General features: G+C 31.9%; 2 protein-coding genes across 5 annotated transcripts in view; both read right to left on the bottom strand.

Moving 5' to 3' along the window:
* The window catches only part of LOC139511813 (protocadherin Fat 4-like), a 58,805-nt gene extending 50,005 nt beyond the window's left edge, over nucleotides 1-8,800 (bottom strand). Inside the window, exons 1-4 of one of the 2 annotated variants that reach the window (XM_071298908.1) lie at nucleotides 8,609-8,800; nucleotides 7,951-8,072; nucleotides 5,769-5,883; nucleotides 4,279-5,201 (exon numbers count right to left, since the gene is read on the bottom strand). The gene's annotated coding sequence lies outside the window, so the exon portion shown is untranslated. The remainder of the gene's footprint in view (nucleotides 1-4,278; nucleotides 5,202-5,768; nucleotides 5,884-7,950; nucleotides 8,073-8,608) is intronic. The other variant, XM_071298907.1, reaches the window with a different exon arrangement.
* Nucleotides 8,801-19,369: 10,569 nt separating this feature from the next.
* The window catches only part of LOC139511814 (protocadherin Fat 4-like), a 68,637-nt gene continuing 60,704 nt past the window's right edge, over nucleotides 19,370-27,302 (bottom strand). For 2 of the 3 annotated variants that reach the window (XM_071298909.1, XM_071298910.1), the window contains 4 exons: nucleotides 26,639-26,818; nucleotides 25,311-25,494; nucleotides 20,874-20,899; nucleotides 19,370-20,223 (listed from right to left, as the gene is read on the bottom strand). In XM_071298909.1, coding sequence (XP_071155010.1) covers nucleotides 20,073-20,223; nucleotides 20,874-20,899; nucleotides 25,311-25,494; nucleotides 26,639-26,818 — 541 coding nt within the window. In that variant the 3' untranslated portion in view covers nucleotides 19,370-20,072. Of the gene's footprint in view, nucleotides 20,224-20,873; nucleotides 20,900-23,556; nucleotides 23,592-25,310; nucleotides 25,495-26,638; nucleotides 26,819-27,302 lie in introns of all 3 variants that reach the window. The other variant, XM_071298911.1, reaches the window with a different exon arrangement.

Here is a 27,302-nt window from a genome sequence, read left to right as displayed (position 1 = left end):
CATCTATAGAAAAACAAGCAAAATCCTACATGTATATTTAAAAAATAATGGATTAATACCCTCCAGTCCCCTTAACGACAAAAAAAATAAATAGAACATTACGTTTAAGTATCACCTACAGTATTTTACAACCTCCATTGGTGATACATTATATGTATTTCTGCTGTTGTTTTATATAAGTTATTGTCCTGAATAAACATCTTTATGCGTTTTTGGGTTTTTGCGTTTCAGTTTTTATTGTGAAATTTCTTCAATCAGCCAAGTCAAACTTTAAATTTCGCCTTAACGATGTTTTCGCGAGAAATCCATGTATTATTATCGAATTACTACATTTAATCATTGTCTAGTGCCCAAAAATGAAATTTTCCGAGACGCTGGGTTTGAAATGGGATACCCTATTTAATTTAAACAATATTTGCAATCTTTTCAAAAAGATGCAGATGGGAATTTTCGTTCCTTATGAAAGTGTTCGCAAGGAGTTAAATTATAAACTCCTTATAGGATTATCAAAACGCAACTATTAAGGACCCCCTTGGAATAAAGATCTTCCAAGACAACGTGTTCGAGAGTTTGAGTTTAATACATGACTTTTTAAAACTTAATGGACGGAGCAGGATTATCTTACTCTTCCAGTTAACCATACATCATCACAGTTGCATTGGTTCTTGTTGCTCAGATTTTAAATTTCAATGATTTCGTCCGAGACCACAATTGTCGTCCCTTGATTTTCGTTATTAGTCCCTAGTGATAACAGTGGGTTACTTGCCAATAATTCCCCTTCCAAATTTATTTCTCCTTGTTTAATGCCTCACATTGTAAGTAGGGGGGGGGGGGGGGGGGTGAAATTACACTGTAAAAAAAATTTGGGTCCAGAATTTTACAGGAAAGTAGTGATTTGGTCCAGCTGAAAAAGGTTAAAAATTAGCACTTCGGAAGCTGTCAAAAGATTTCAAGACACCCTAAACACAAAATTGTCCATATTTTGAGTTAGACGCGATGAAGTTTTCTATAATTTTGATATAATTTGTCCCAAAATTAGTACAACACACTGTAAAAGTTTCATTGAGAAAGCGCAGGTGGGATTTTTTAAATTTTCATTTATGTCTAAAAGAAATGCACTACGATTTAATTGTGTTCTCGAACCATTTGTTTTGTGGACTGTTGTGTATCTTGTTGTTTTTCATTCAGCTGCGGATTTGTTGGTTTGTTTCAACCCTTTTTAGTGTGATTATCCTTTGGTACACTTTGCCTCTCTCTAATATATGATATCGCAATGATTATATATATGTAAGCGTTCATATACATTTATATGGATACAATATTGAATTAAAATAGATATAATAATTAGATGAATGAAAAAAAGAAAATGAAGTAATAATTGTACGTGTGAGGAGTTGATATTCTTATAAAAAAGAAGATGTGGTATTATTGCAAATGAGACAACTATCCACAAAAGACCAAAATGACACAGACATTAACAGCATTAGGTCACCGTACGGCCTTCAACAATGAGGAAAGCCCATACAGCATAGTCAGCTATAAAAGGCCCCGATAAGACAATGTAAAACAATTCAAACGAGAAAACTAACGGCCTTATTTATGTCAAAAAAATAAATGAAAAAACAAATATGTAACACATAAACAAACGACAACCACTGAATATACAGTCCTAAAGTTGTTAATGTTTGTGTCATTTTGGTCTTTTGTGGATTGTTGTCTCATTGGCAATCATACCACATCTTCTTTTTTATATGCTCGAAACTTTAGAATAGTTTAGAAATTTATCAAATCAAATAATCCTTGAGTGATGGTTTCGTTATTGAAATTCTAAATTGATGTTTAACCGCGCTAAATATTATATATGATAATCATACGTATAAGTCAGGAACGGAGTTTCAATCTGTAATTCAATAGTTGTTGTTTGTTTCTGTATTTGTTTGTCGTATAGTGTTTTGTAAATCAATGGTTTTCTCGTTTGAATAGTTTTATCATTATGTTAAATGGTGTCGGCGTTTGCTACATGTGGAAGTGCACACATTTACGACATGTTATTGCTTTTATAAAAACGCACAGTTTCTTCTTCCCGCTAATAATATATAGTCACCATTTGCACTTATATGCGAATGGCCGATTGACAGTCGCTCCAAAATATTTTGCAACATTTCAGTTAAAAAAAAACTTTTTTAAGTCTGGTAATATTTTCGTCATATTTCCAACAACTTTATTTTTCTTAAACATTACAAATATTACAAATATAACAAACAAACAAACTTCATTTTTGGAACACTATCACAAAGTTTACGTAATACATGTGTAGCTATTTATTTAAATAAACTGTATTAATCCATACATTTCGGAATTATTTAGCAACTATATCCAAATGACGAGGAAGTTCGAGGTTATTCAAGTAATAAGATTAAGGAAACTTTGGTTAACACAACAGCATTTTCAACAAAGTAGATAAGTTTATTTTTGTTTGACAAACTCGAAAAGAGGGGGAAAAGTAATAAAATGGTTACTTAAGCATTTACTTAATTTCTATCACGAAAACAATGCGTTTAATATTTTAGATACAGATACAATATAGTGCATTCGTAAATGTAAAACACTTTTTAATAGAAAATTTAAAAGAGATACATCAACAGTGTTTATTTTAGAATTGCTCAAGTCTGTAGGGCTTATTCCCGATTGTCCCACTTTTTTTTTAAATTAAGAGCTCATATTGTCCCACATGAAAAGTTCTGACTGGTCCACATTATTTTATGAGGCGAAATGTTCTTATCCCTTGTTAGATTGTCTCTATGGTTTTGTTTCAGATATATAAGCCAAAATCTACATTTTATGCGATGCTCTTCTTTTAGACATTGCGGCCATCTTAATTATTGGGCGGGGTCATCGGACACTTTTTTGAAACTAAATACCCTAAGGATGATTTTGGCCATGTTTGCTTTAATTTTGCCAGTAGTTTCAGAAGAGAAGATTTTTGTAAAAATTAATGACGACGACGAATAATGAGAAAATGAGAAAAGCTCACTTAGTCCTATGGTCCAGGTGAGCTAAAGAGCAAAACGGACAAAAAGCAACGGACAAAAAGCAAAAGTGTCGGACAAAAAGCAAAATTATCGGACAAAAAGCAAAACGGACAAAAAGCAACGGACAAAAAGCAAAAGTATCGGACAAAAAGCAAAATTATCGGACAAAAAGCAAAACGGACAAAAAGCAACGGACAAAAAGCAAAAGTATCGGACAAAAAGCAAAATAATCGGACAAAAAGCAAAAGCGGACAAAAAGCAAATCGCGGACAAAAAGCACCGTATCACACGGTCAACCTTTGTACAACCCTATACAATTTCTTAAAGAAACAGTTAATACTTGTTCACACATTTATTTTGCTAGGTTTACAAAACACGATTGCTATCAAGTACTCTTTTATTTACTTGTGCTCTTTATAGTTAAAGCTCGTGTCATCGAGAATGTTTTATTTCATTTTGAAATGAAGATTAATTTCAGAATGACGCGAGATTGCTAGTCATAGTTAGATTTTCATACTATATTGTGAAGTAAGGCATCGTAATTATGACAATCTAGAAGTTTACAACATGTTGTTCGACTAGTTTTCCAAATAAGATACGTATTTTGTTGATGTTTTATCTTGAAAATTATAGATTGGATTCCATAAATATAAATAGTATTTTTAAAGATATTTTTCGTTGGTATTATCACTAATGTTATCCTGTCTGTATATAAAGAAGTCAAATACAATGTACGTCGTAAAAATGGTAAACTGTGTTTACAAACACTGTCATTTGCATTGCCAATAATTTAACATCTCACCATAAGGATTCTATACCGAGAGCGTGATTTTTTTTTTTGCATCTTGATGAAGACATTATTTCCGTCTAAAAATATATTTTACCCAATACAATCTTGGCATTTTTCAATGATATCGATGTTTCATATAGAATAACTATACATTGTTTTTTTTTTAAATATACCAAGCTGGGAAACAGATCGAATAGGAGTCTGTTGAATCTTGTTTCAACAGGATAACACATAAAATGTATCTTTTGGAACAGTGTATGGTGGTTCTCCGTATTCTGGAACTTTTTCAAACGAAATAGTTTGGTATCAAAATTAATTGATATGTCACTGATGTGGACGCCATACTATTTACGGAAATCTACATTCTTACGATGACTGATATTTTGACTTTGCTTATAGCACTGTTACATTATAAAAAAGAATATTTCGCATAAGATGAATATGATGAACACTTACATTGCTGACATGCATCATTCTTCTTGGCATATCCCTGGACACATCGGCATCTCCAAGTGCTAGCTATAGATGTTTCAGTACATGCACTATTTGAAACATTACATTTCGCATCTTCACCATGTGTACCGCATTCCTCGTCAAGTGTGGCATCAGTTCTGTTCAATCCTCCACTAATACAGGGTGTGGGTGATTGAGTAGCAGACGTAGTCGTCTGTTTTGTCGTCGTCGTTGTAGAAGGTGTGGATACCAGTCTCGATGAGAAATGGTTTTCGGTCGTGGTCGGTGTTATTGTTATCTCCTCAGAATATGTATGATCAGTGGTTAGTGGTTCCTCTGTAGTTGTATTTTCTGTAAGGGAATGGCATTCACCGAAATTTTAAAAGAGGGCACGTCACTGATTGGTCAACTATAATGGATAACGATGTAAACCAACAACGCAAAACATATTTTGCTCTACCTGTTTAAAATACTACTACTATCAGTAATGCATTGAATTCCCTCACGATGAATTGAGCAAATGTTTTCCCACATATTGTGTTTTATGTATTTAAACATTTACATTAAAAATGGAGAGAGAAAAAAAACGACGGAGCAGACAAAATTTCCGAGTAAAAGACTTCTTTGTTTTATTTTATTTTAAACAAACATTCAACCGTACTGATAAACTGCATGATGCATGTATGCTATGAAAGCAATATAAGCAACAAATTCGCTACTATCTTACCAAGCATACTTACCTTGTACCTGAAATAAAGAAGCATCTAAAACTAAAAAAGCATCTGAAATAATAAATTGCAAATTCTTATACTTACTTTGGAGATATCCATATAAATACTTTAATACTTACATAATTTGACTTTAAACGTACACCTTATTCAACACCTACTCACGAAATGTTGATTTACTGAATTCATTGCTGCTAACTGGAAGTATAAAAAAAAACATCATTTAAAAGTGTTTAAATTAAAAAAAAACTATTGCTTGTTTTACACAAATGAAGGTTTTCTGATGTGTCTCATTCGTCTTTTTCCTGAATTGTGTGAAAACAAGTACTGCAAATGTATATACGAGTTATTCGCCTGTAGTTCCTAATCTTAGTTGTTAGCTTCTTCTGTATGCTATTGATCTTTGACATTTTTGTAGACATATCAATCTGTTAATACTCTATATTTCATTTTATAATAACAAATGGTATATGACAATACAATACTAATTGAATATTTAGAAGAACAAGTTTTGTTTTTAGAAATGTTGTGGTGAACATGTACATTTGTATGTCCATGTGATGGTAGAAAATTGAGTCTACTCGGGACACGTCGGTGGATTAAATTAATTTAACTTCAGATCTTTTGCAACTGAAAAAAAAGCAGTGTGAAATCATATGTATTGAAATCTGTAGTAGAATTGACGACTTTGGCGAAAAAGTAATAAGCTTGTAATAAACATATTAAACTTCGAATTTAAGTTTTAACTATTGAGTCGTAACGTACCAAAAGAAATAATGGCTCAATTGGCAAGGATGGATAGTGTCCATGATCTTCACAATGGAAACATTTATTCCCGTCCTCCGTATGTATCTGACGGTGCTGGGAATACACCTAAAAACTAAAAATTACAGTTAAATAATACTGAATAATTCTTTCTCAATAATAAAATTGAGAATGGAAATGGGGAATGTGTCAAAAAGACAACAAACCGACCATAGAAAAAAACAACAGCAGAAGGTCACCAACAGGTCTTCAATGTAGCGAGAAATTCCCGCACCCGGAGGTGTCCTTCAGCTGGCCCCTAAACAAATATATACTAGTTCAGTGATAATGAACGCCATACTAATTTCCAAATTGTACACAAGAAACTAAAACTAAAATAATACAAGACTAACAAAGGCCAGAGGCTCCTGACTTGGGATAGGCGCAAAATGCAGCGGGGTTAAACATGTTTGTGAGATCTCAAACCCCCCCCCATATACCTCTAGCCAATGTAGAAAAGTAAACGCATAACAATACGCACATTTAATTTCAGCTCAACTCTACTTAAAAATTAAATAAACTGTAAGCCAGTTCTCTGTCTATTTCCTTATACAGTGTTATATTGTTTTCGTACCATTACATTAGAAAATTATACAATACATGTTAGGTAAAGTGTTTTACAATATATGTATTTACTTATTGCTATATACCTGTCGTTTTTTAAATAGTTTTATTTGCTTCCCATGTTTTTGAATCTGCAAAGATTAACAATCATAAACAGTTATAGGTGAAATTTCATTTATAGATCATTTAAAGATTTAATAAAATTGCCAGGCAACGATTGTTAAAGGTTCATTGATTGTTTCTTTGTTTATATTTTCTATAACATCGGTTATTATTTAACCCAAAAAAAAAAGAAAATTACAGATTTATGAGAAAATCACTATAAAAAAGAAGATGTGATATGATTGCGAATGGGACAACTATCCACAAGAGACCAAAATGACACAGACATTAACAACTATAGGTCACCGTACGGCCTTCATAAATGAACAAAGCCCATATCGCATAGTCACCTATAAAAGGCCCAGTTTGACAATGTAAAACAATTTAAACGAGAAAACTAACGGCCTTATTTATATAAAAAAGATGAACGAAAAGCAAATATATAATACATAAACAAACGAGAACCACTGAATTACAGGCTCCTGACTTGGGCGGACAGGCACATACATAAATCATGTTGAGGGGTTAAACATGTTAGCGGGATTCCAACCCTCCCCCTAACCTGGGACTATGCTTATTGAGTAATCGTTTATTATGCTCCCTCGCCGTATCTCTCATGCTTATTTAATTAGGGTTGGTTGTGTGGTCAGAATTTTTGTACAGTCAAAACAGTATTATTACATCAACTGATAGAGATCAGACCGACAGACGCCCTTTACGAAAAATCTTGATAGCCATAGTTCTATACCATTACTACCACGTGGTACACAAAATAAACATTTATCTTTACCTGTCCTCGAATATTGTTTTACGGATTCGAAATATAACTTACCGAGATATAAATTTTAAATTGTTGATAAAAAAATGTCCTATTTTAAGTGATTGTCGATTCACATTGTCATATTAAAAATATGACGGTTTGAATGGGGTTGACAAAATAGGTAATAATGGCCCAAATGAACAGGGGGAAAAAAATTAGAAAATAATAGTGTGCTCAAATATAAAGAATATAGAATATTGGTCGGAAAAAATAAAAAATAGAGAACAATTACATAAAAAATACATAAAACAACATGGAGTAAAACATGAAGTTGTTCATTTGAAACAATTCAAATAAACACTTTACAGAATACGCGGTACATGTATGTTATGCCTCAAAATTCTGAAATCTATTTAAAATCATAGTGCATATGTATATACAAATTGGAATTCAGTAAGAACCAGTATCCTCTGTAAACAAATTGACAAAAAGTATTCTAGGTTGTTTTTCTTTACCGAAAGATTTTCACACCTCTTCTGCCTCCTTTTTACAGGTTTTAAATCTTTCAGTGAATCGTATAGTACTGATGACTGAATCATGACTTTAAAAAAAAAAGGAGGTAAGAAAAATCTGAAAAGCAAGTGATTAGTAATACGAAAAAATCCCCAACCTAAAATGCATTTTAAAAACAGGACTTGTTTTTTATCTGAAACTTACCATGGTTCATCAAAAGAAAATTAATTGTCGTCATCCCCTCAAATTGGATAATGCACACCAACAATGAATAGGTCAATCTTTTCACTTGTATGACAATTTCCAACAATTCCATCAAAGTAGTTCTAAAGCAGAAGTAAACGTGAGTCAAATTGATATTTCGAACACAACATACTAATCTGAGTTGGAAATCATAACAAACTATAGATTTTACGTCATACGGCAATTACATAAAAAAAAATAAGAAGATTCGGTATAATTGCCAATGAATGTATGCGTTCATTGATTTGAATTAGTCAATTCATAGAAGCCGAGGAAAACTTTGACGAAATTTTCCACAAAAGGCCTTTCAGACAGACGTGAGAATGATGAAAAGATAGACAGAGCCGAGCGGTTACTAGACCTGCTTTGGAGATGAAGTTTTTTTTTAATTGTTTAAAAAAATGAATTCAAAGCAATTTATGAATACATTTTCTATCTTTATAATTTTGGAATAGGCAAATAATTCCAATTATGATATATTATGCAACAGCCAGATTATTAATAAGGCAAATAAATTACAATGGAAAATTGAAATGTTTCAAAAACATGATACATGTAAGACTACAAAAAAACACCAGTTTTTCTTTTAAAATGAATATTAAAGAAATATAGCACTTACCGTCACTTTAATCAGATATGATCGAAAATAAAAAGTTCAATGACTGTTGCAAAGAATAGATATTTTGAACTTTTTTCCTCGTTTGCGAGTTTCGGATTTTCTACTTCCTTATGCTTATCCGAGAAATCAGTTATAATATTTTCAATCTGTTTAAAGCGTGTTAACTTTATCTCGTTTTTCCAGATAATCTACGATATTGATGTAAAATTGTTTTATAACACAACCTTTAATATCTTAACTATTTACTGTCATTTTATAACTTTTAAAAACTCAAGCATTACGATAGCGATATACGAAAGAATATTTGATAAGAGCACAACATGTATGATATAAATCATAAAATATCATACCGACATGTATGTATCCCTTCAAGTATTTATTTAGCCGATGTTTTATTAGGGGTATTGTAATATTGCTCGTTTTAAAGAATAATAAAAAGAATTTTTTAGCGGTTCACTCTTTTTCTTTCTTTGTAAACTGAGACATGCTTATATATTCATGTTCATGTCCAAAGTTAGCAACCTCGAGCTCTAAGATCAATTTCCTGTTCAAAGACAGAAACTCAGAGCTAATGTTCATGTCCTGTCCAAAGACAAACGTCAAGCTACAAATTCATGTTCCTGTTCGAAGTCAAGATTCTGGAGCTCCAAGTTCATATTCCTGTCCGAAGTCCAGAATTTCGAACTCAGTGGTCAAGTTCCTGTCTAAAGTCGATATCATTAGAGCTCCATGCTCATGCCAATGTATAAAGAGATGAATCTCGAGCTACATAGTCATGTTCCTGTTCAAAGTCAGCTACCTGGAGTTCGTGAGTGGTTTTCCTTGATTATGTATTATAAATCATTTTGTCCGAGAGGGAGTTTGTGGTGTATCCGTTTAATTTAAAGGATGGTTTTCTCCCTGGCAACATGTATAGTGTGTGACTTTAGCTGTTGTATAGTTTGGGCACTGTAACCAATGTATACAGGTCAATTGTAAAAAAAAAAACAAAAAAAAAAACGATAGATTTACAGAATTGAGAATAGGCATAAAATTAAAAAATATGAAAAATCGGCAAACAATAAGGATAGAGGTGCTTAAATATGAAGAAAAGAGAATATTGGTAAACATTAAGCATTTTTTTAAAAGGAAATTAACTTATCATAGATACCAAGACAGAGAACAATGGCCTGAAAGTAAGAGAAAGTTAAAGAACAAAGAAAGAAGATGCATGATTATTTATCATGAATGCTTTGAAACGGCCGACAGAAAACAGTGTGACAGGTCAAACAAACTTAAATAAATGTAAATGATGAAATCTTGTTTTTAGACAGATTTATTCTTTTCTTTTTTAGAAAATATATAACATAACACACATTTTATAAGTTTTTTTCTGAATATGATGTAGAGAATAAATATTATGGAGGGAATTTTAAGACGCAAAAGATTCATGAAATATCTGAAAATGACATTGATAGTGAAAATAAATCCTGTTCCCAATTACGAAAATTACAAAATGTGGTAAAGTCGGTCAAGTAGATAACAATCTTGATACTTTAATCTTTTGCATCATAAAGTATTCGATAAGTATTAATTTATCAAAGAGTTATGCAAAATCGACACTCTAGTTTATCTAAGAGATTTTGGTCAAAAACACTTATCAATTTTATCAACCAGGAAGTCTTTAAAAATATATATTGCAAAAATATTGATTATTTAAAATATGTATCGATCTTACATAACATTGCTGATAACGGTTATACTTTTCTTACATTTAATTAAACTTGATAAATCCTAAGATATCTTATATTTAGCCTTGATTTAGATAAGTTAGACACTGCACAGTGACACCTTTTTAAAATACTTTAGAGTATTGGTTACCATTTTAATAAAACAAAATATCTAGGTAATTTCCCATCAATGGAAAAACGGATGCATTAGTTTAAAACATGAAATCCATAAACACACTTGCTATTTTATATCGAAACTGTCCTAAGTTCCGTCCTAAGAATTTCTTAAGACAGAATTTAGGATAAAGTTAGGACAGACTTACGACACGCCTCAGCATGCACATCGAAGCTATCTTAGGAATATCTTAGCTAGGGCCTCCTAACCGGTGTCATAAGTATAGGCGGAAAAGAAAATACAAATTAAATATGAAAAAAATACAATATGATATCATATTTTATCAATAATTTTGTTTTTTTTCAAATATAGTCAATTAGAAACTAATTATTAGTGTTACATTAAAGTTATAAATGATTATAAATGATGAAATCATAATCTTTCAGTCAGTTTAATTGAAGTCTGGAGCTGGCATGTCAGTTAACTGCTAGTAGTCTGTTGTTATTTATGTATTATTGTCATTTTGTTTATTTTCTTTGGTTACATCTTCTAACATCAGACTCGGACTTCTCTTGAACTGAATTTTAATGTGCGTATTGTTATGCGTTTACTTTTCTACATTGGTTAGAGGTATAGGGGGGGGGGGGGTTGAGATCTCACGAACATGTTTAACCCCGCCGCATTTTTGCGCCTGTCCCAAGTCAGGAGCCTCTGGCCTTTGTTAGTCTTGTATTATTTTAATATTAGTTTCTTGTGTACAATTTGGAAATTAGTATGGCGTTCATTATCACTGGACTAGTATATATTTGTTTAGGGGACAGCTGAGGGACGCCTCCGGGTGCGGGAATTTCTCGCTACATTGAAGACCTGTTGGTGACCCTCTGCTGTTGTTTTTTATTTGGTCGGGTTGTTGTCTCTTTGACACATTCCCCATTTCCATTCTCAATTTTATTGTATAATATTTGTACATTTAAACTGTATAAAACAAAACGTAAGACAAAAATAATAACTACGTATTATATAAAAATTTAACAAACTAATTGTAAACTAGATATATAATCGGTAAAAATCATTACATGTTTTTGAGTGAGTTGAATTCGAAGTGTCAAGGTTTCAATATTTAACAGTCTAAGGACAAATCTCGTGCATTTTGCATATAAATCCGGAGTATTTCAACTATTTTACTACTGGTAAAAACAACAATACGTGTGAAAATGATCAAAAGGCGAAATTGAATATATCCTAAAGTTAGGACCATCCTAAGACCATCTTAAGACACATAAATTGGTATCCTAAAGTTAGGACAATTCCTATGATTTTCCTAAGTTGAGACATGTTTGATAAACCGACTTAGGAATAAGATGTGTCCTAAGTTGGTCTTAGGACACGTCCTAAGCCTAAGAGAGCTTCGATAAACAGGCCCAATTTTATTCCACATTCAAAGTATTATTTACGACGAAATCGTCAGTCAAAATAATTGATAAACTTTTTTGATTGGCTTATTAATAGGTCGTCAAATCATTTGCATATCATTTTAAATTCATAACTTTTAGTTCACTCACATGTGACCTCAAAGCCGGTTTCGTTAGATCTCCCACGCGACATATCAGAAAACGGGAGCGATGAGAGATAGGTTTTTAATTAGATTGCAAGTCCATATACAAACAGGCCCTATAACATGGAAAGACAACAATTGCATGAAGAGTTGGAATAAGATCAGAAGCTATGATATTGTAATCATGAATACTATACATTGAATTATACATGATTCACATAATAGAAACATAGATCTTTGTACAAGAAAGGCTTATGTACTATAAAGATATGTGAACCACGGTAAAAAGAAACTAACATATACGAAATCGGTTTTTGTTTTAGGAAATGTTTTTTTGGAGATCTTTAAAAGCTTTAGCTTTATGGGAGGGGTACTCGTTCCGAGCATCATGATTCATTTATTGTTGCATCGGCATTACACTTTTTCTCGTCGTTTCGAGTATAATCCTATTAAATTTGGTTAAGCAAAATTCAATTTTCAGAGCAAAATCATGCACGTTTTGCACCAATGCCCTTTGCCACGCAAAGGGGGATATATCAAAGCAAAAAAAAAGTAAGATTGAGTGCTGTTTGCTTAAGATTTAACATTACAAATATACAAAATCAGGTTGTTTCCATATACTAGTATGTGGGACAAATCGTAGTACCATTGAAAAGTCCAATCTTCTCCTTTTCGTGATTTTTTATAAGATATTTTGGTTAATTTACAAATAGTGTCTGACCCCTCAAGTATGAATTATCGAATTTGTCACAAAGCTTTAGAATGTTCCTAACTGACCCTCATTGTGAATTAAATTTGTAGATTTAAGATATGAGACACATTGGGGTATCCTTAATTCTAAGTTCGATGGGATGGATGGGTCCAACTTTATCATAAAACGTTGAATGATTTGACTAGAGAAAACATCTGTATATGGAACGTGAAGTTTAATGATGACCGTGTTTCTTTTTGAAATACCTCATTATATAATTTCAAAACCACGGGCCCATTCGGTACCTATATGAATGTCTATTTTCTGTTGAAAAAGAAGTCCTCCAAACGCCAGGATGAAGTATAAGTTTTAGAAATTGTTTTTGTTTGGATCACAATTTTCTTTTTATAAAGTATAATGACTGTATTCCTTACTTAAGACCAAATGAGTTCTTTCAATATATGTTCTATTATTTATATTTCAATTTTAAGAGTATCTTGATTCCCATATATAGTAGGTATCTTCACCGTTACACTAAAACTGGCTTTGATTGCTTCTAAAATTGATGTTAATATTTCGAAAAGAGGTTTTCAAATGATGGAAAATTAGGAATAGCGTTTCGGACACAAAATAAAAGTGTTTCTTTAGGATTTATAAAACATAGGTGCGTGTATAATAATTCTTCATAACAACTCTTAATCAGATTTTATTTGCTATTCTATTAATAGAATTTACAACTTGTAAAATCTTGTTGTAATGCAAGATCGAGTACGCATGAAAGTTCATGGAATCTCTATAAAGCTATGGTGTCTCATTATAAACAAAATAAGATAAAAAAAACCAAACGAATTAACAATTAAAACTGAGACATTACCTTTTTCAATTACACAATTTTATCGAAATAATAAGTTCACGAAAATATTTTTTAAAATTTTAAATTAATTGACGAAAAACTTTGTTTGCCGTTTGTATATTCATGGCAGTATTTTACAAGAATTCAGCACACATGCGTCCAAATTTTATATATTCGTTTTTGTAAAACATAAGAAAAAAACACTTACCTAGTCAATATATCAAGTACGTGCTTTTAAACATACTACTCTGAAAGGAATGTCGTTTTGTAACGCTCATTTATCAATTTAATATACGAGATAAAACCCTAAGCCGACATTTAAAATATATAATGTTTGATTAAACCTTCATTCTTCAAGATGCATGCAAATATTGTTTTTTGTTTTATTTAGTGCCGTTTGGCTCTTGAAATTGAAAATAATATGTCAGATTTCTCTCATTTTTCTGCTTGTAACCTTTCCGAATTATAGTTTATAAAGTAAACTCAAGATTACACGTTTGACATGTCAAACAAAAACGAGCGCTTTTGCGCACGAAATATATTCTAACTATTTACAGAAATACAGAAGAGGTATAGATATTATATTAGTTTTTCGTGAAAAAAAACCTTACTTTTGTGTAAAATAAACATGAACAATTAAAATGTCAATTGTTCTTGAACAATTGAGAGATCTTTCCTTTTCGAAATGGAAAGTACATGTTCCAATAGGCGTAGAATGCATTGAAAAGCTCTCAAACACACACAAAACCGTTAAAAAATGACAAAAACAACAAATTCGATAATTTGGACATGACCTTGACTTTTGACCTTGTAACCTTTGTGAAGGTCATTGGTCCACAATGTCATTGTAAAAGACCCCATGGGTCTAGGACTTTTCGTTCAAGAGTTAAAGCTAATTTACCTTTTCAGAAACCGTTAACGGGGGTTATTCCCCTTAAGAATATGCCAAATCCGTTCGGTCAACATGTAAAAAAGTTGTGCCTCAGTCACCTAAACATTTTTCACTGTTTACTATTTCTGTAAGATTAAGCGTTTTGAGATATCGACTAAAAAGTTGAAAGGTCAAAGGTCAAGGTCAACCTTAAAACATTTAAAACACACTAAAATCTTTAAAATAAGGTCAAAAACACATAATTCGCTATCTGGGACATGACCTTGACCTTGTGACCTTTGTCAAGGTCATTAGTACCCAATGTCATTGCTGAAGACCCTATGGGTCTAGGACCTTTGGTTATATAGTAAAAGCTGATTTTGTCTTTTCAGAAACCTAAATCAGGGGTTATGCCCCTTACAGAAAAGTCAAATCTCTTCAGTCAAATGTAACAAAGTTGCGCCTTAATGACCCAAACATTTTCCACTATTCAAAAATTCTGTAAGTATAATGGTTTCTGAGATTATCCCATAACAAGGTGTTAGGTCAAAGGTCAAGGTCAACATACACATTTGACCTTGAGGTATTTTTCAAAGTCACATGAATTGATGATGAATGGTGAAGATCCTAGGGGTCTACGACTTACGGTTTCTGAGTTTTGGTGGCCATCCGACACCGGTTAATTTTCATAGGGGCATAACCCTACCAATGAGTCGTTGAATCCTTTCGATCCAAATGTGACGAAGAACCGGGGTCTGGTCCTGAACAAATTTCACCCTTTGTTTTTTTTCTACCTATTACGGTTACGGTGTTGGAACGATAATAAGGTTTTTGGGTTTCAGAGGGATCATTACTCCGAACCGACAAAGTATTTCGACTAACAGGGTGAGTTCCGGATAGGTATTCATGACACCGATACAAAGTGTGAACATGAAAGCGACACGTCTTACGGTTACGGTCGCTAACTTCGTCAAAGTTTGGCGGAAGAATAATAATAATAAACAGAAGAAATACAGTAAGGTATTTCCCTTTTAAAAAAAGGAAAGACCTTAATAATCATGACACGTGCTATGTCATTGATAAATCTTATAAATAGTTATCATTGATGTAAACGGGAAACACTTATATCCAGTTATGATTTTTAATTTATCTTTTTTTTTTTAAATTTCCATAGCAAGTGAACTTTTAGCAGGATTTCCAAAGATGATTTTGCCGATGGTAACATTCATATTTTGTTCTTTTCCCCCTATGTTTCTATTGTGGTATTGTACCTTTGACGACAGGTTGATGCTTTAACAAAAAATCATAAAAATAAATTTTTCGTTGCCGTTAATTTTTCATTAGCAGATAAGATTGAAAAATGATCAAACAATCTAATTATTAAGAAAAAATATTTTAAGTCAATGTTTGCTGTTGTCTACTGCATTTTGAAATGCATACTCTAAACCTCCGTTCGACAGATGTTGTATGTACAGTATACAAATGGATCGACATAATAGAAAGGTTGACTTTATGAAAGTTTCTGCTTTGCCCACTTTCATTATTTAGAAATAAAAATTGGTAATTAGGTCTTTCCACCTTTCGTGTGGAAAGACCTATTGATTTTGTTCTGATTATTTTTTTTTTCTTCCGCCTAATTTTATTCTTGCGGTGTAAAAATGTTTCAAAAGATGTCGCTTAGTTTTTTTGTATATGAGATCATACAGTTTATACGCTTTTGAAACTCACCCTGTTTAACCGAACACTTTTCTTTGTAAGAGTTATCTCCCCAAACACTGTTTTTTTTTTGTTATCAGATCTCCTCCGCAACCGTAAAAGAAAGCGACAAATTTATTTTTCCAAATTGCTCGTTATATCCTCAGGATGTTACGTTTTATTTTTACCGAAGCTTTACGAAGACCCCATATGAGAGTTATTTCCCCTTTTGTATTGAAATAAGTGAAATAAATTTGTAACTGGAAAACCATAAGTGATAGAGGCCAAGGGTCTTTTGATTTGAGGCCCTTGCTCAAAAAGTATGAAATGAGGTCAAGGTCAAAGGTCAAGGTCATGTTCAAATTTTTGATTTTGGCTTGATATCTCTTATTTTCAGAAATCATACAAGATATCGACAAAATATTTTCACACAATTGTTAGTTGCGACATGTCGTAACATGTAAATTTTACTTAAAAGGGTACGTAACATTTAATGTGAGTTTTGCCCCCTTTTATAACTTATATTAGTTGTATGGTAATATAACTCATTAACAATATAAAGTAGAGGCCTAGAGTCTTTTGATTTGAGGTCCTTGGTTGATGACCTTGAAATTGAGCTCAAGGTCATAGGTAAATTTAACGTTCTAGATTTTGACCTTTGCTTTTTCCTCTTATATATACATGATAAAGCCATGGGACTTTTGGCAAAAGGTTGCAAGCAATGTTACCTTGAAAAAGCCAACCGGAAGTGACCTTTTGTAAACCGGAAGTAGCCATTTTTTGTACTAATTTAATGTAAAAGTATATAGAACCATCTATTTTTGGAATCAGTGTCAAGTAAACTATCAAAACATACCGGAAATAACATCTTTTAAACCGGAAGTAAAAAATGATCTCCCTTATGTATATCTTTTTGTATAGAAACCATATATTTTTGGAATCAGCGTCCAATAAGCTGTCATTTGACGCAAAAATTGACGTTTAAAACCGAATTTTAATATTTTCATATAAAAAAGATCCTTACTGGTGGAAAGACCATCAATGGTTCTCTGAACAATTGGTTTTTAATTGTTATTGAAAGTTCTATCGAATTTTACGAAATTTGAAAAAATGTATCAAAATGACGTATTTTGCTTATGAATTTGATATATCGTGGCCATGACATATTTCGAAAAAAAAATAACAATAAAATAACACAGATACGTTCAAAACCGAGGTTATATCAATTTACCAAAATTATTGAAGGTTTAATTTAAATACACATACGATATATATCATGTGTTATATCTCGGTGAACAATTTCAAACTATCATAGTTTTTATAAAAATTTCTCAAACAACTTGGGTTTACTTATCTCGCTTGCTCGAAATGTCTAATATTCTTGAACATGCATAAACTCCAAGATGTTGATGTTATTCCTAAAGATGTTGATGTTATTCCTAAATGACGCAAATATTAACCCTGCTGTGTACTAGTCCAACGCACTGAGCCGGATCTTTAAACGAGCAAATTCACAAGAAAAAAACTCCACAAGGAGACATGTAACACTACCTGGAAACATTATGCTGGCTCCGAGCCGAGCAGTCTTAGCTATACAATTGGCTGGATCACAATTTCGACAATATGACTTTAAAAATAATTCTAAAAATCGATGACCCCATAAAGTAATTTTATGCCGTTATTTTGCTTCTAACATTTAGGAGTCAAGTGACCCTTTGGGATTGTCACAAAGAAAAAGTCAACTATGCCTCGTGGGTTGAACTGTCTACGATTGTATAGAAGAAATATCGAGTTTACCTTTTATGATTGTCTGGAAGAATACGGAGTTTGTCTCTCTAGAATTTAAAAGATAAAACTATCGTAGGTAACCTCTAGGACTGTCACGAAGAATATGTGTAGCTCTATACCTCGTGGATTGTACCATCTAGGGTTGTCATGAAGAATATGTGTAGCTCTATACCTCGTGGATTGTACACTTTAGGATTGTCACGAAGAATATGTGTAGCTCTATACCTCGTGGATTGTACCCTCTAGGGTTGTCATGAAGAATATGTGTAACTCTTTACCTCGTGGATTGTATCCTCTAGGGTTGTCATGAAAAATATGTGTAGCTCTATACCTCGTGGATTGTACCCTCTAGGCTTGTCATGAAGAATATGTGTAACTCTATACCTCGTGGATTGTACCCTCTAGGCTTGTCATGAAGAATATGTGTAACTCTATACCTCGTGGATTGTACCCTTTAGGATTGTTCTGGAGAATATGTGTACCTCTATACCTCGTGGATTGTACCCTCTAGGCTTGTCCTGGAGAATATGTGTAACTCTATCCCTCGTGGATTGTACCCTTTAGGATTGTCCTGGAGAATATGTGTAACTCTATGCCTCGTAGATTGTACCCTTTAGGATTGTCATGAAGAATAATATGTGTAACTCTATACCTCGTGGATTGTACCCTTTAGGATTGTCATGAAGAATATTTGTAATTATATACCTTGTGGATTATTAAAAGAGATTTGATATATAAAAAATTACCCGATGTTTAAACTGTGTAAAAGGTACAAGAAAGAACAATAATCAATTTAAAATAAAAGTCTTTATTTTATAAGATATAATATGCTGCGTTGTAATTATTGAAAAGTAATACTTTGATTTGATTTTATTGTTCCCCTCTTTGATAATTTCTTCTACTTGTAATACTTCCGTTTTATCTTTCTTATATACAATCTGTGTGGGATTTTGTATATGTCTAGTCATCCGAACAAGATCCATCATGGGCATAAAACTTGCGAAACGATTTAAGCTGCATGTCTGCATATCGAATAATAGTATGTGAGGAAGTATTTATTGTTTTTCGAACCCAGAGAAACTTCACGAGTTTCGGTAGTGTGTGTTCTACATAGACAAAGTTGCTTGTTTGATTATTTTTTTAACCATGAACTTGTTAAACATAAAATATTTCCGAGCCTTCCTTTAATTAACGCCTCACAGATTCGATTTGTTACATATATTTAAGCCAATGTTAATCTTTTATTAGGAAATATACGAAGAAACATTGATGTTATTGTTCTAGACATTGGGCGATTAGTGGCGTTGTATAGTGTACAGACCCCGTTGTATTGTTTAAGACCGTAAATATCAGACGAGAAACAGTCAAATGCAACAAATAGTTTTTCGATGTCTGTATGATGTGAACGAAAGCTCAGATGTTTGGGCTCCTTTATGTTAAACATATCTCTTCGAGTTAACACACATATTAAGACTAATTCATTCTAAAATATCCATATTATTATTTTATTTTCAAGAAAGAACATAACATAATACTGAATTTAACTACAATTTCATTTTAACTTTACACTCGAAATAAATGATGATGCTAAATTCTACATAAACTATATTAGTGTACAGTATCTGATGAACAATTTGATTCTAACAATCTGAAATTCATAAACAAAAATGTTGTGATACAGTAGAACCAAATTGGCATCATCTCAAAAAATAATATCATTGTGCATTATATAAATGTGCAAAATATGAATAATATAAATATATAACATTCTAATTCTGATTTTCTATGATGATAATGAATGAAGGTTCAAAATTGAGGAAAAATGAAAGATGAAGACCACGCTAAAGGGACGTAACTCTATACATCAATAATGCCAACTTCAGAAGACAGGTTGTCGGCTCTCCGAACTTTCCCGAAGTCCTGCGTTTGATTGCCGAGTATATAAGCTCCGGTCCTTGCTTAGAAGTTGCAATAATGCGTTCGAAATAGTCAGTTTCATCAATGATATCTACAACATTCTTGTGACCTTGACTAAAATAATCTGTTTTACTAAGAAACATAGAATATATCTTTAAACATGTTTTACATAAACGCATCGTTGGTGGTCAAGAGTTATGTCCCTTATTGTGGTGTACACTATGTCAGATACGATAGTTTAATCTCATTTTATATATTGGATGCGCAGTATCATGATGATGATCCAAATGATGAAGGCACTACAGGTGGTAGAACTTTAGTTGCTTTTGATTCCCAATCATAAACAGGATAATCTGGTTTAGGTTCATCTGACGATGCTTTTAAATCTGGTATCGGTTCATCGTAAGGCGACGTCTTGAAACTGAAAATTAAAAATACATTTCGTTTTAAATGGAAAATTTATACACATGTATATTTATGAAACATGAATAACTGATCATAACTGGTTATATGAATAAAATGTAAAACAAACAGATATAGAACTGACAAAAGTAATAAACACCAAGTTTAAAAGGTTTAATTACCAACATCAAAACGCGGTAGATCAGTTTATGAATCTTTTTTTTCCTTTAGGATTTCGAATCCTTTCAATTTAATATTCTTAAACTCAGTCAGATCATAAATTTAAATAACATACATTTTTAGATGAAGATTGACTGAGTGTATGGAAACTTCAAATATCTTAAACACACTATTATAAAGTCGCCATAAAAGGTTTGAAGTAGTTGATTATAAATAAATAAAGTTCAGCATTCGAAGTGAGTTTTCACATTACAGAGAATCCTTTTGAACATTTTGTAACTTCAAATTATTCAAAATCTTACTTAAATCGAGCGACCTTAAAGAGTCATATGTAAACAAAACGCTAGTCTGACTTAACGAATAGATGTTTGGTGTCTTTGACGAGTGTATTTTGATAAAGTAATGTTTTATATGTATTTATATCTGTAACACTATGATTTTTTTAACACACTACCATAAGACGAATGTGATAATTATTAATAAACTAACCTTGCTCCTCCTGCTTGTGCATACGGCTGAAAATGATATATAGGAAAATGAATTATTATACAAAGAATTGCTTACCAATGTAGCACCAATATATAATCGTCATTGGCTAATACAAGTAAAGTGTAACCGGTTTTATCCGACACACAGAGGGATCAAGAAAAAATGTGTGATTAAGCAAGATGTCTGAATTCTCATTTTTTTTGCAAGGAAAGACATGATAATGTTGTTGGTTAAATCAGGATGTTTGAATACTCAGGTGTCGGATTAGGAAGGTTACACTGTAATTGCTTTCTATAAAGAGTCGTAACATAATCTTTACAAATAACAACTTTTAAACTAATTCCAGGCACTAAAGCTTCAATTTTGCGAAAAGATTGGAAATAAGAAGTATAAGGCAGAAGAAAATTCAAAATGCGTTAGGATTACATGGTACATAATGAAACTGTATAATATGACAACGCTTAATTTATCTATAAAACACACATTTGAATTAAACTTTAACAAATTGAAACAAAAAGCCAAAAATCTCCAAACATTGGAAACAATCATAAGTTACTAGAATCATATTCAAAACATTGTGGCTGTGGCCATTGATTGACGACCTAAATTATCCCATTGACTGGGACAGATTAGGTGAACGTTTGTCTGTAACGACCACTGCTCACTACTTCTTATTATAAAATTTAAACTGTGGGGTAACCAAAGGTTCTTAACGCCTTCAATAATAAAATAATTCGAAAAATTAATCAGGAATAACCTTTATATTTTGATGTACATTATTGATATAAATCATAACATCGTGTTATTCCTGATTAATTTTTCGAATAACTTCATTTAGATGTTGAGAACCTTTGGTGACCCTACAGTTTAATTGTCTTTAAAAAGTACATAGTGAGCATTGGTCGTTTCAGACAAACGTTCACATAATCTGGCCCAGTCAATGGGATAATTTAGGTCGTCAATCAATGGCCACAGCCACACTGTTTTGAATATGATTCTAATATAAAAAGAAGCATCAACATGCTCAGGCAACTGTTCATTTTAAAGATTAAACAATCACTAGACATTTGTTTAATCACTTTGTTTCCATATTGAAATAGCAACTTCTGTAAAAAGTTAAATCACAAAAATCCGAGGAAAATCCAAAACGGAAAGTCCCTAATTGAACGACAAAATCAAAAGCTCAAACTCATCAAACTAATTGACAACAACTGTCATAATTCTGACTATGCACAGACATTTTCTTATGTAGCAAATGGTGGATTAAACCTGGTTTAATATTTAGCTCAACCTCTCACTTGTATGACAGTTGCATTAAATTCCATTATTCTTACAACGGCAATTAACCATCTAGGTTGTAATTAGTAACAACGCAATAAAAAAACCAGAGTCTATGTTTGGATGGATCGACATCATTAAAGGTTGTGTATAAGTGGTTTTGTTAACAGAGTTTTTTTTTTTTTTTAATAATTTCGCATATTAAAGTTGTATAATTATCATTTCCAGTACAAAATGTCATAAATATCAATATTCAAGCTGTATAACGTCTGAACAAAAGCAATTACTATCAAGCTTGTAATTTCTTACACATGCAATGGTTCGCCTAAATCAATGGCTTAATAAAGCAACATTATAATAAGGAGTTTGTAATGCACATTTGTGACAGAGAAAATCATATTTCTAGTTTTGAAATCGAATATTATACTTTCATTTTAACAATCTATTTGAAGTATTATTAATAAAATCTAGTATGTCCAAAAAAAGCAATAACTACCTGTCGTTAAATGACTTTTAATGCAATGTTATGCTTTATATAAATGTTTGATTGAGTTATATCATAATCAAGGTGTTTATGATAGACTTTCATAACGGTAGAAAAACAGTTATTAGAAAGTTTTAATCGTATTATGATATTGACATAGCTTAAAGTAACATCAAATTCACATATCACTTTTATTTTTGAATGGAAAAAGTTTAACTGTATCATATTTATGCACTATATAGCTTTGAAGAAGTAACAGCCAAGGAATAAATCAAAGTATTCACACACAGTTTGGCAGTTATACATAGATATCAAATCATAACTGAAAATTTGAAAGAACAATGAGAACTTTACAAAGGAAAATTAATGCAAGGTATAAAAGCAGGATACACATTTTATTGTGCATTCATTTCATGCAGAGCTATGTTTTTAATTATGAGTACTTAATAAAGAGGCTTGAGGGTCGAAAGCATTAAGGAATTTTTGTTTTTAAGCGGACATTTCGTTTAAAGCATCTTTTAACTAAAAGTGTTGTAAAATGCGGCCACTAGAACATCAGTCCTCGTTTAGCCCTTTCCCTTATGTGCTGGCTGTGTGCATTACAGTTTTCCAGCAGAGAAAACAAATTGAACAAGATTATAGTGATCTGGTCAGGTGGGTGATGCAGTAGAGGAGTCTTGGGAAAAGGCTATACAAAATAAACTCAATGTCGCACCATGTTATTACTGAACATTTAACAAGTTTGTTTTGGATAACACTGAGGGATGTCAGTTTAAAGTATTTCAATTATCAATTTCCTTGAAACTATTTTTTAGAAACATAAAATTGGTTTACTTTGTTATTTATAAGTGCAGTAATAAAACATTTCGACAAATCTCTAAATTTCATTTGTGTTACATGAAATTCAGATACCATACTCACTCCAAATTTTATATATCCATTGTATTTTCACTAATCTAAAATCAAATTTAGTATCAATGACAACACTGAGTTAATGCATCTTTAACAAGTCATAACTCAACAGACCTAATAACAAAACGGGAAGCTTCCAAAAAATCTGAATGACTTTAATTACAAGTTTATACACTTAGTTAAAAATGATTAATCTGTCAATATCATTCCAACATAAATAGGGGCCTCGGTGACCCAGTCAACACTGAGACTGTGAGTTGAATTCACACACGAGGCGTGTTTGTTCTACTTCAACTATGAAATACAAAATTTCTATTACGTGATTGAGAAAACTGATATTGAAATCTCACCAACATCAACATGATACAAAACAAAAAAGTAAAAAAAGGTTTTACCACGTTTTTAAACGATTTAGAATGACGTCTTTAAGATTATCTTTTGGTATTTTCCTTAACCAACCTAATTGAGTAAACTTCTATCAAATAGTGACACTTACACATCTTAATAGATAAATGTGTTTATTGGGGTTGTAAGAGGACTCACACGCCGACGTTATATGCATTAGGGTATTTTATAGCTGACATTGGGGTTTGCGTTTTGCTCTTGTTGAAGGTCGTACGTAGTTGGTAACTTATATGTCATTTGGTCTTGGTGAAGAGTTGTCTCATTAGCTAACATATCACACTTTCTTGTTTTATACCTTAATACTGATGAAATTTTAAAAAGAAATCTGAATTTATAAGATATATATATATATATATATATACATATTTGTATGGCAATGATAGATCACATTACATATATAAAAGCAGTGTATTGTTGTTAAACCTTCAATTTAGTCTTCCAATTCATCGGTCTAATAAAACATTGAAAGCATAGAATTGAAGAATTTGATAAATTTCTTTTGAAGACTTTACTACAACATGATAACATAACATGCTTAATTTTGATTTCTATAACAAAATTTACTAGACCATGTATATTATCTACAACAAGTTAGTGCTTGCAGTATATATTCTAAAATTTTAAAACATTGATAGCAAGAACAAATCAAATATTGAATGGACTTTAACTTTGTGATATCAAAATATGATAGTTATTTACATATACATTTTGAACTACTTTCCAATTTGAAATCAAGTACTATCTCTTTCAGACAGTTTTTATTACCAATAAACTTTTATACAATTTTGAAAAGTCAACCAAGAAAATACGAAGTTGACCCAAGTTGTTATCATTTGAGAATTTTTCAATTTCACTAAATTTTAGCTCTACCTGCTAAATCTTATTACAGATGTGATTATCATCATCTATTCACAACTATGTACATATAGTTCTCGGCATTGTTCTATGGAACTGCTCGCTTCTCTAAATATTGGATTGATTTTAACATTTTTTTTCTACTTAACATTTGTTGTTTTTTTTTTTTTTTTTTCTCGTTGGTATCAAACTTGGAATCTTGGAAAACACAAAGTCCAGCGAAAACTCGTTAAGATAAAGTGTATCTTTTTATCAGTTAATTTTAATGTGTTCGACTTTGACCAATATGTGTCGCCTCTTATTCTTTGATAATTTGCATTTTATAAAAACACTGAAAATGTAGAGATGAACAAGATAAAGCCAGTAACTATGTTTAAGTGACTTCCGAAAGTTTATACATGAAAGTGTATTTTTGTTGTTATAATTTACTCAAGCTAATTGTAAGCAATAACCTACCCCCTCTTTTTTTTTTCATTAGACCACCATCACACGTGTTTACTTACTTTTTGATATGGATCTTGATCTGTAAAGTTTATATCTTTTCTTGGAGGTTCAAAAGCTTGATTTGATTGAGAATATTCTACAGTTTTTCGTCTTTCAAGTTCGTCATATTCCATATTTTGAAAATATGTCTTCTTGTTTGTGGTGTCTTCTGGTGCACCTATTACAGGTGAAGATGTTCGCCATCTGTAAATTTAAATGAAATGAGAACTAATTCTTGAATAATGTAAATACAAAGTTTTTTGACAGGAAATAGGTATACATACCCTAAAATTTTGAAAGTTAAATGAGATAAGTTTATGCATTGGACGATGAAAGATCTCGAAACGAATATTTATCCACGAATCGGCGTTTATTGTTTCTTTGCTGCTGATAAATCTGCAGACTTTCAATGTAAACATATCTATCAATCAGATTTTTATAACGCTTTTGCTTTAGGACTTCAAACATGCAAAACTAATAACTAATAAAAACAAGAATGTGTCCCAAGTACACGAATGCCCCACTGGCACTATCATTTTCTATGTTCAGTAGGCCCTGAATTTGGGATAAAAACTATAATTTGGCATTTAAATTAGAAAGATAATTTTATAGGGAACATGTGTACATGTACTAAGTTTCAAGTTGATTGGACTTCAACATCATCAAAAACTACCTTGACCAAAAACTTTAACCTGAAGCGGGACGAACGGACGAACGAACGGATGGATGATCGGACGAGCAGACGGACAAACGAACTGACACACAGACCAGAAAACATTATGCCCCTGTACTATCGTAGGTGGGGCATAAAAAAACTTTTCATAGCTGAAATGGTGATATTCATTGATTTTTACATAAAATGTCAGGCAATTCTTGTAAATTGAATTTTTTGTAATTGAAAATTCCCTTGTTTTGAACCTTAATAAAATTAATGACGTTTTGCTACAAGATGTCCTGAACAAAAATGTTAATATCGGAAAACTATCCCTTGGGGTAAGCTATTGCAGATATTAAATGTTTTCTGTAACATATTGTGTAAAATAACATTTACAATTGAAATACATGTATTTATAACGACGATAGTGCCACCACCGATTTCATTACTGTGTCAAAGTCTTCCGAGAGTATCCGGATTTATATAGTCAGTTTTTTTAAACCATGTTCATTTTATATTCAAATTTTTTAACGGATGAACTTTGCGATTGGCCAGTTCAGGGGCAAAATAATCTCGTATATTCTATTATGGTCCTCGGTAGTTAATCAACTATACGTTTTAGTAAATTCTTATAATTTTCAAATTTTTACGTTGAAAATTAAATTCTCAAAGTATTGCAAACAAAACACTTACTTATACACAAAAAAGAATGAAACTACGATTGATATACAAAGAAGACCAACAAGTACATAAACAGCAAGGGACCAATTTTGTCGTTCGTCTTCCAGTTCCTTTGTTTCTTTAGAGTGTTCTGCACCTTGTATACAAACTCCGGGATTCTCGCCAGTAATTCGTATTTGTACTATTGTTGTACTGAAAAAGAGTGAAATTTGGCTTTAATCTTTTGTCAATATATGTATAACGATATATAGTTTGTCAAACTCAACTTGTTACCAAGTATTTTTACTTTACATTTGGTATTAAGTGTATGCAAACGGCACTTTTTTCTCTTTATGATGTACGAAATGGTAACAGTTTATGAACGCCTAAGTTGAACCCAAAATGTGGGAAGTGTTTGATTGAATAATTTATATATATTTTTTCAATAGTAAGAAAAGTAATGGTTTGATAACTTATAACTACATTCAAAATGGTAACGATACCCGTGCTTGCAAACACCCACAAACTACTTGACACGCTTCTTTTATCAAACTTTTCAAAATGCAAATTTGTTTCTAAAAGCATTTATATGCAATCTACCCTATGACCTCAAAGCGGCTTTCGTTAGATCTCCCACGCGACATACCAGAAAACAGGAGCGATGAGAGATCGGTTTTTAATTAGATTGATTTATATG

Source organism: Mytilus edulis, chromosome 2 (assembly GCF_963676685.1).
Source record: "Mytilus edulis chromosome 2, xbMytEdul2.2, whole genome shotgun sequence".
Taxonomy (NCBI): domain Eukaryota; kingdom Metazoa; phylum Mollusca; class Bivalvia; order Mytilida; family Mytilidae; genus Mytilus; species Mytilus edulis.
This window is presented reverse-complemented; position numbering and strand designations above follow the sequence as displayed.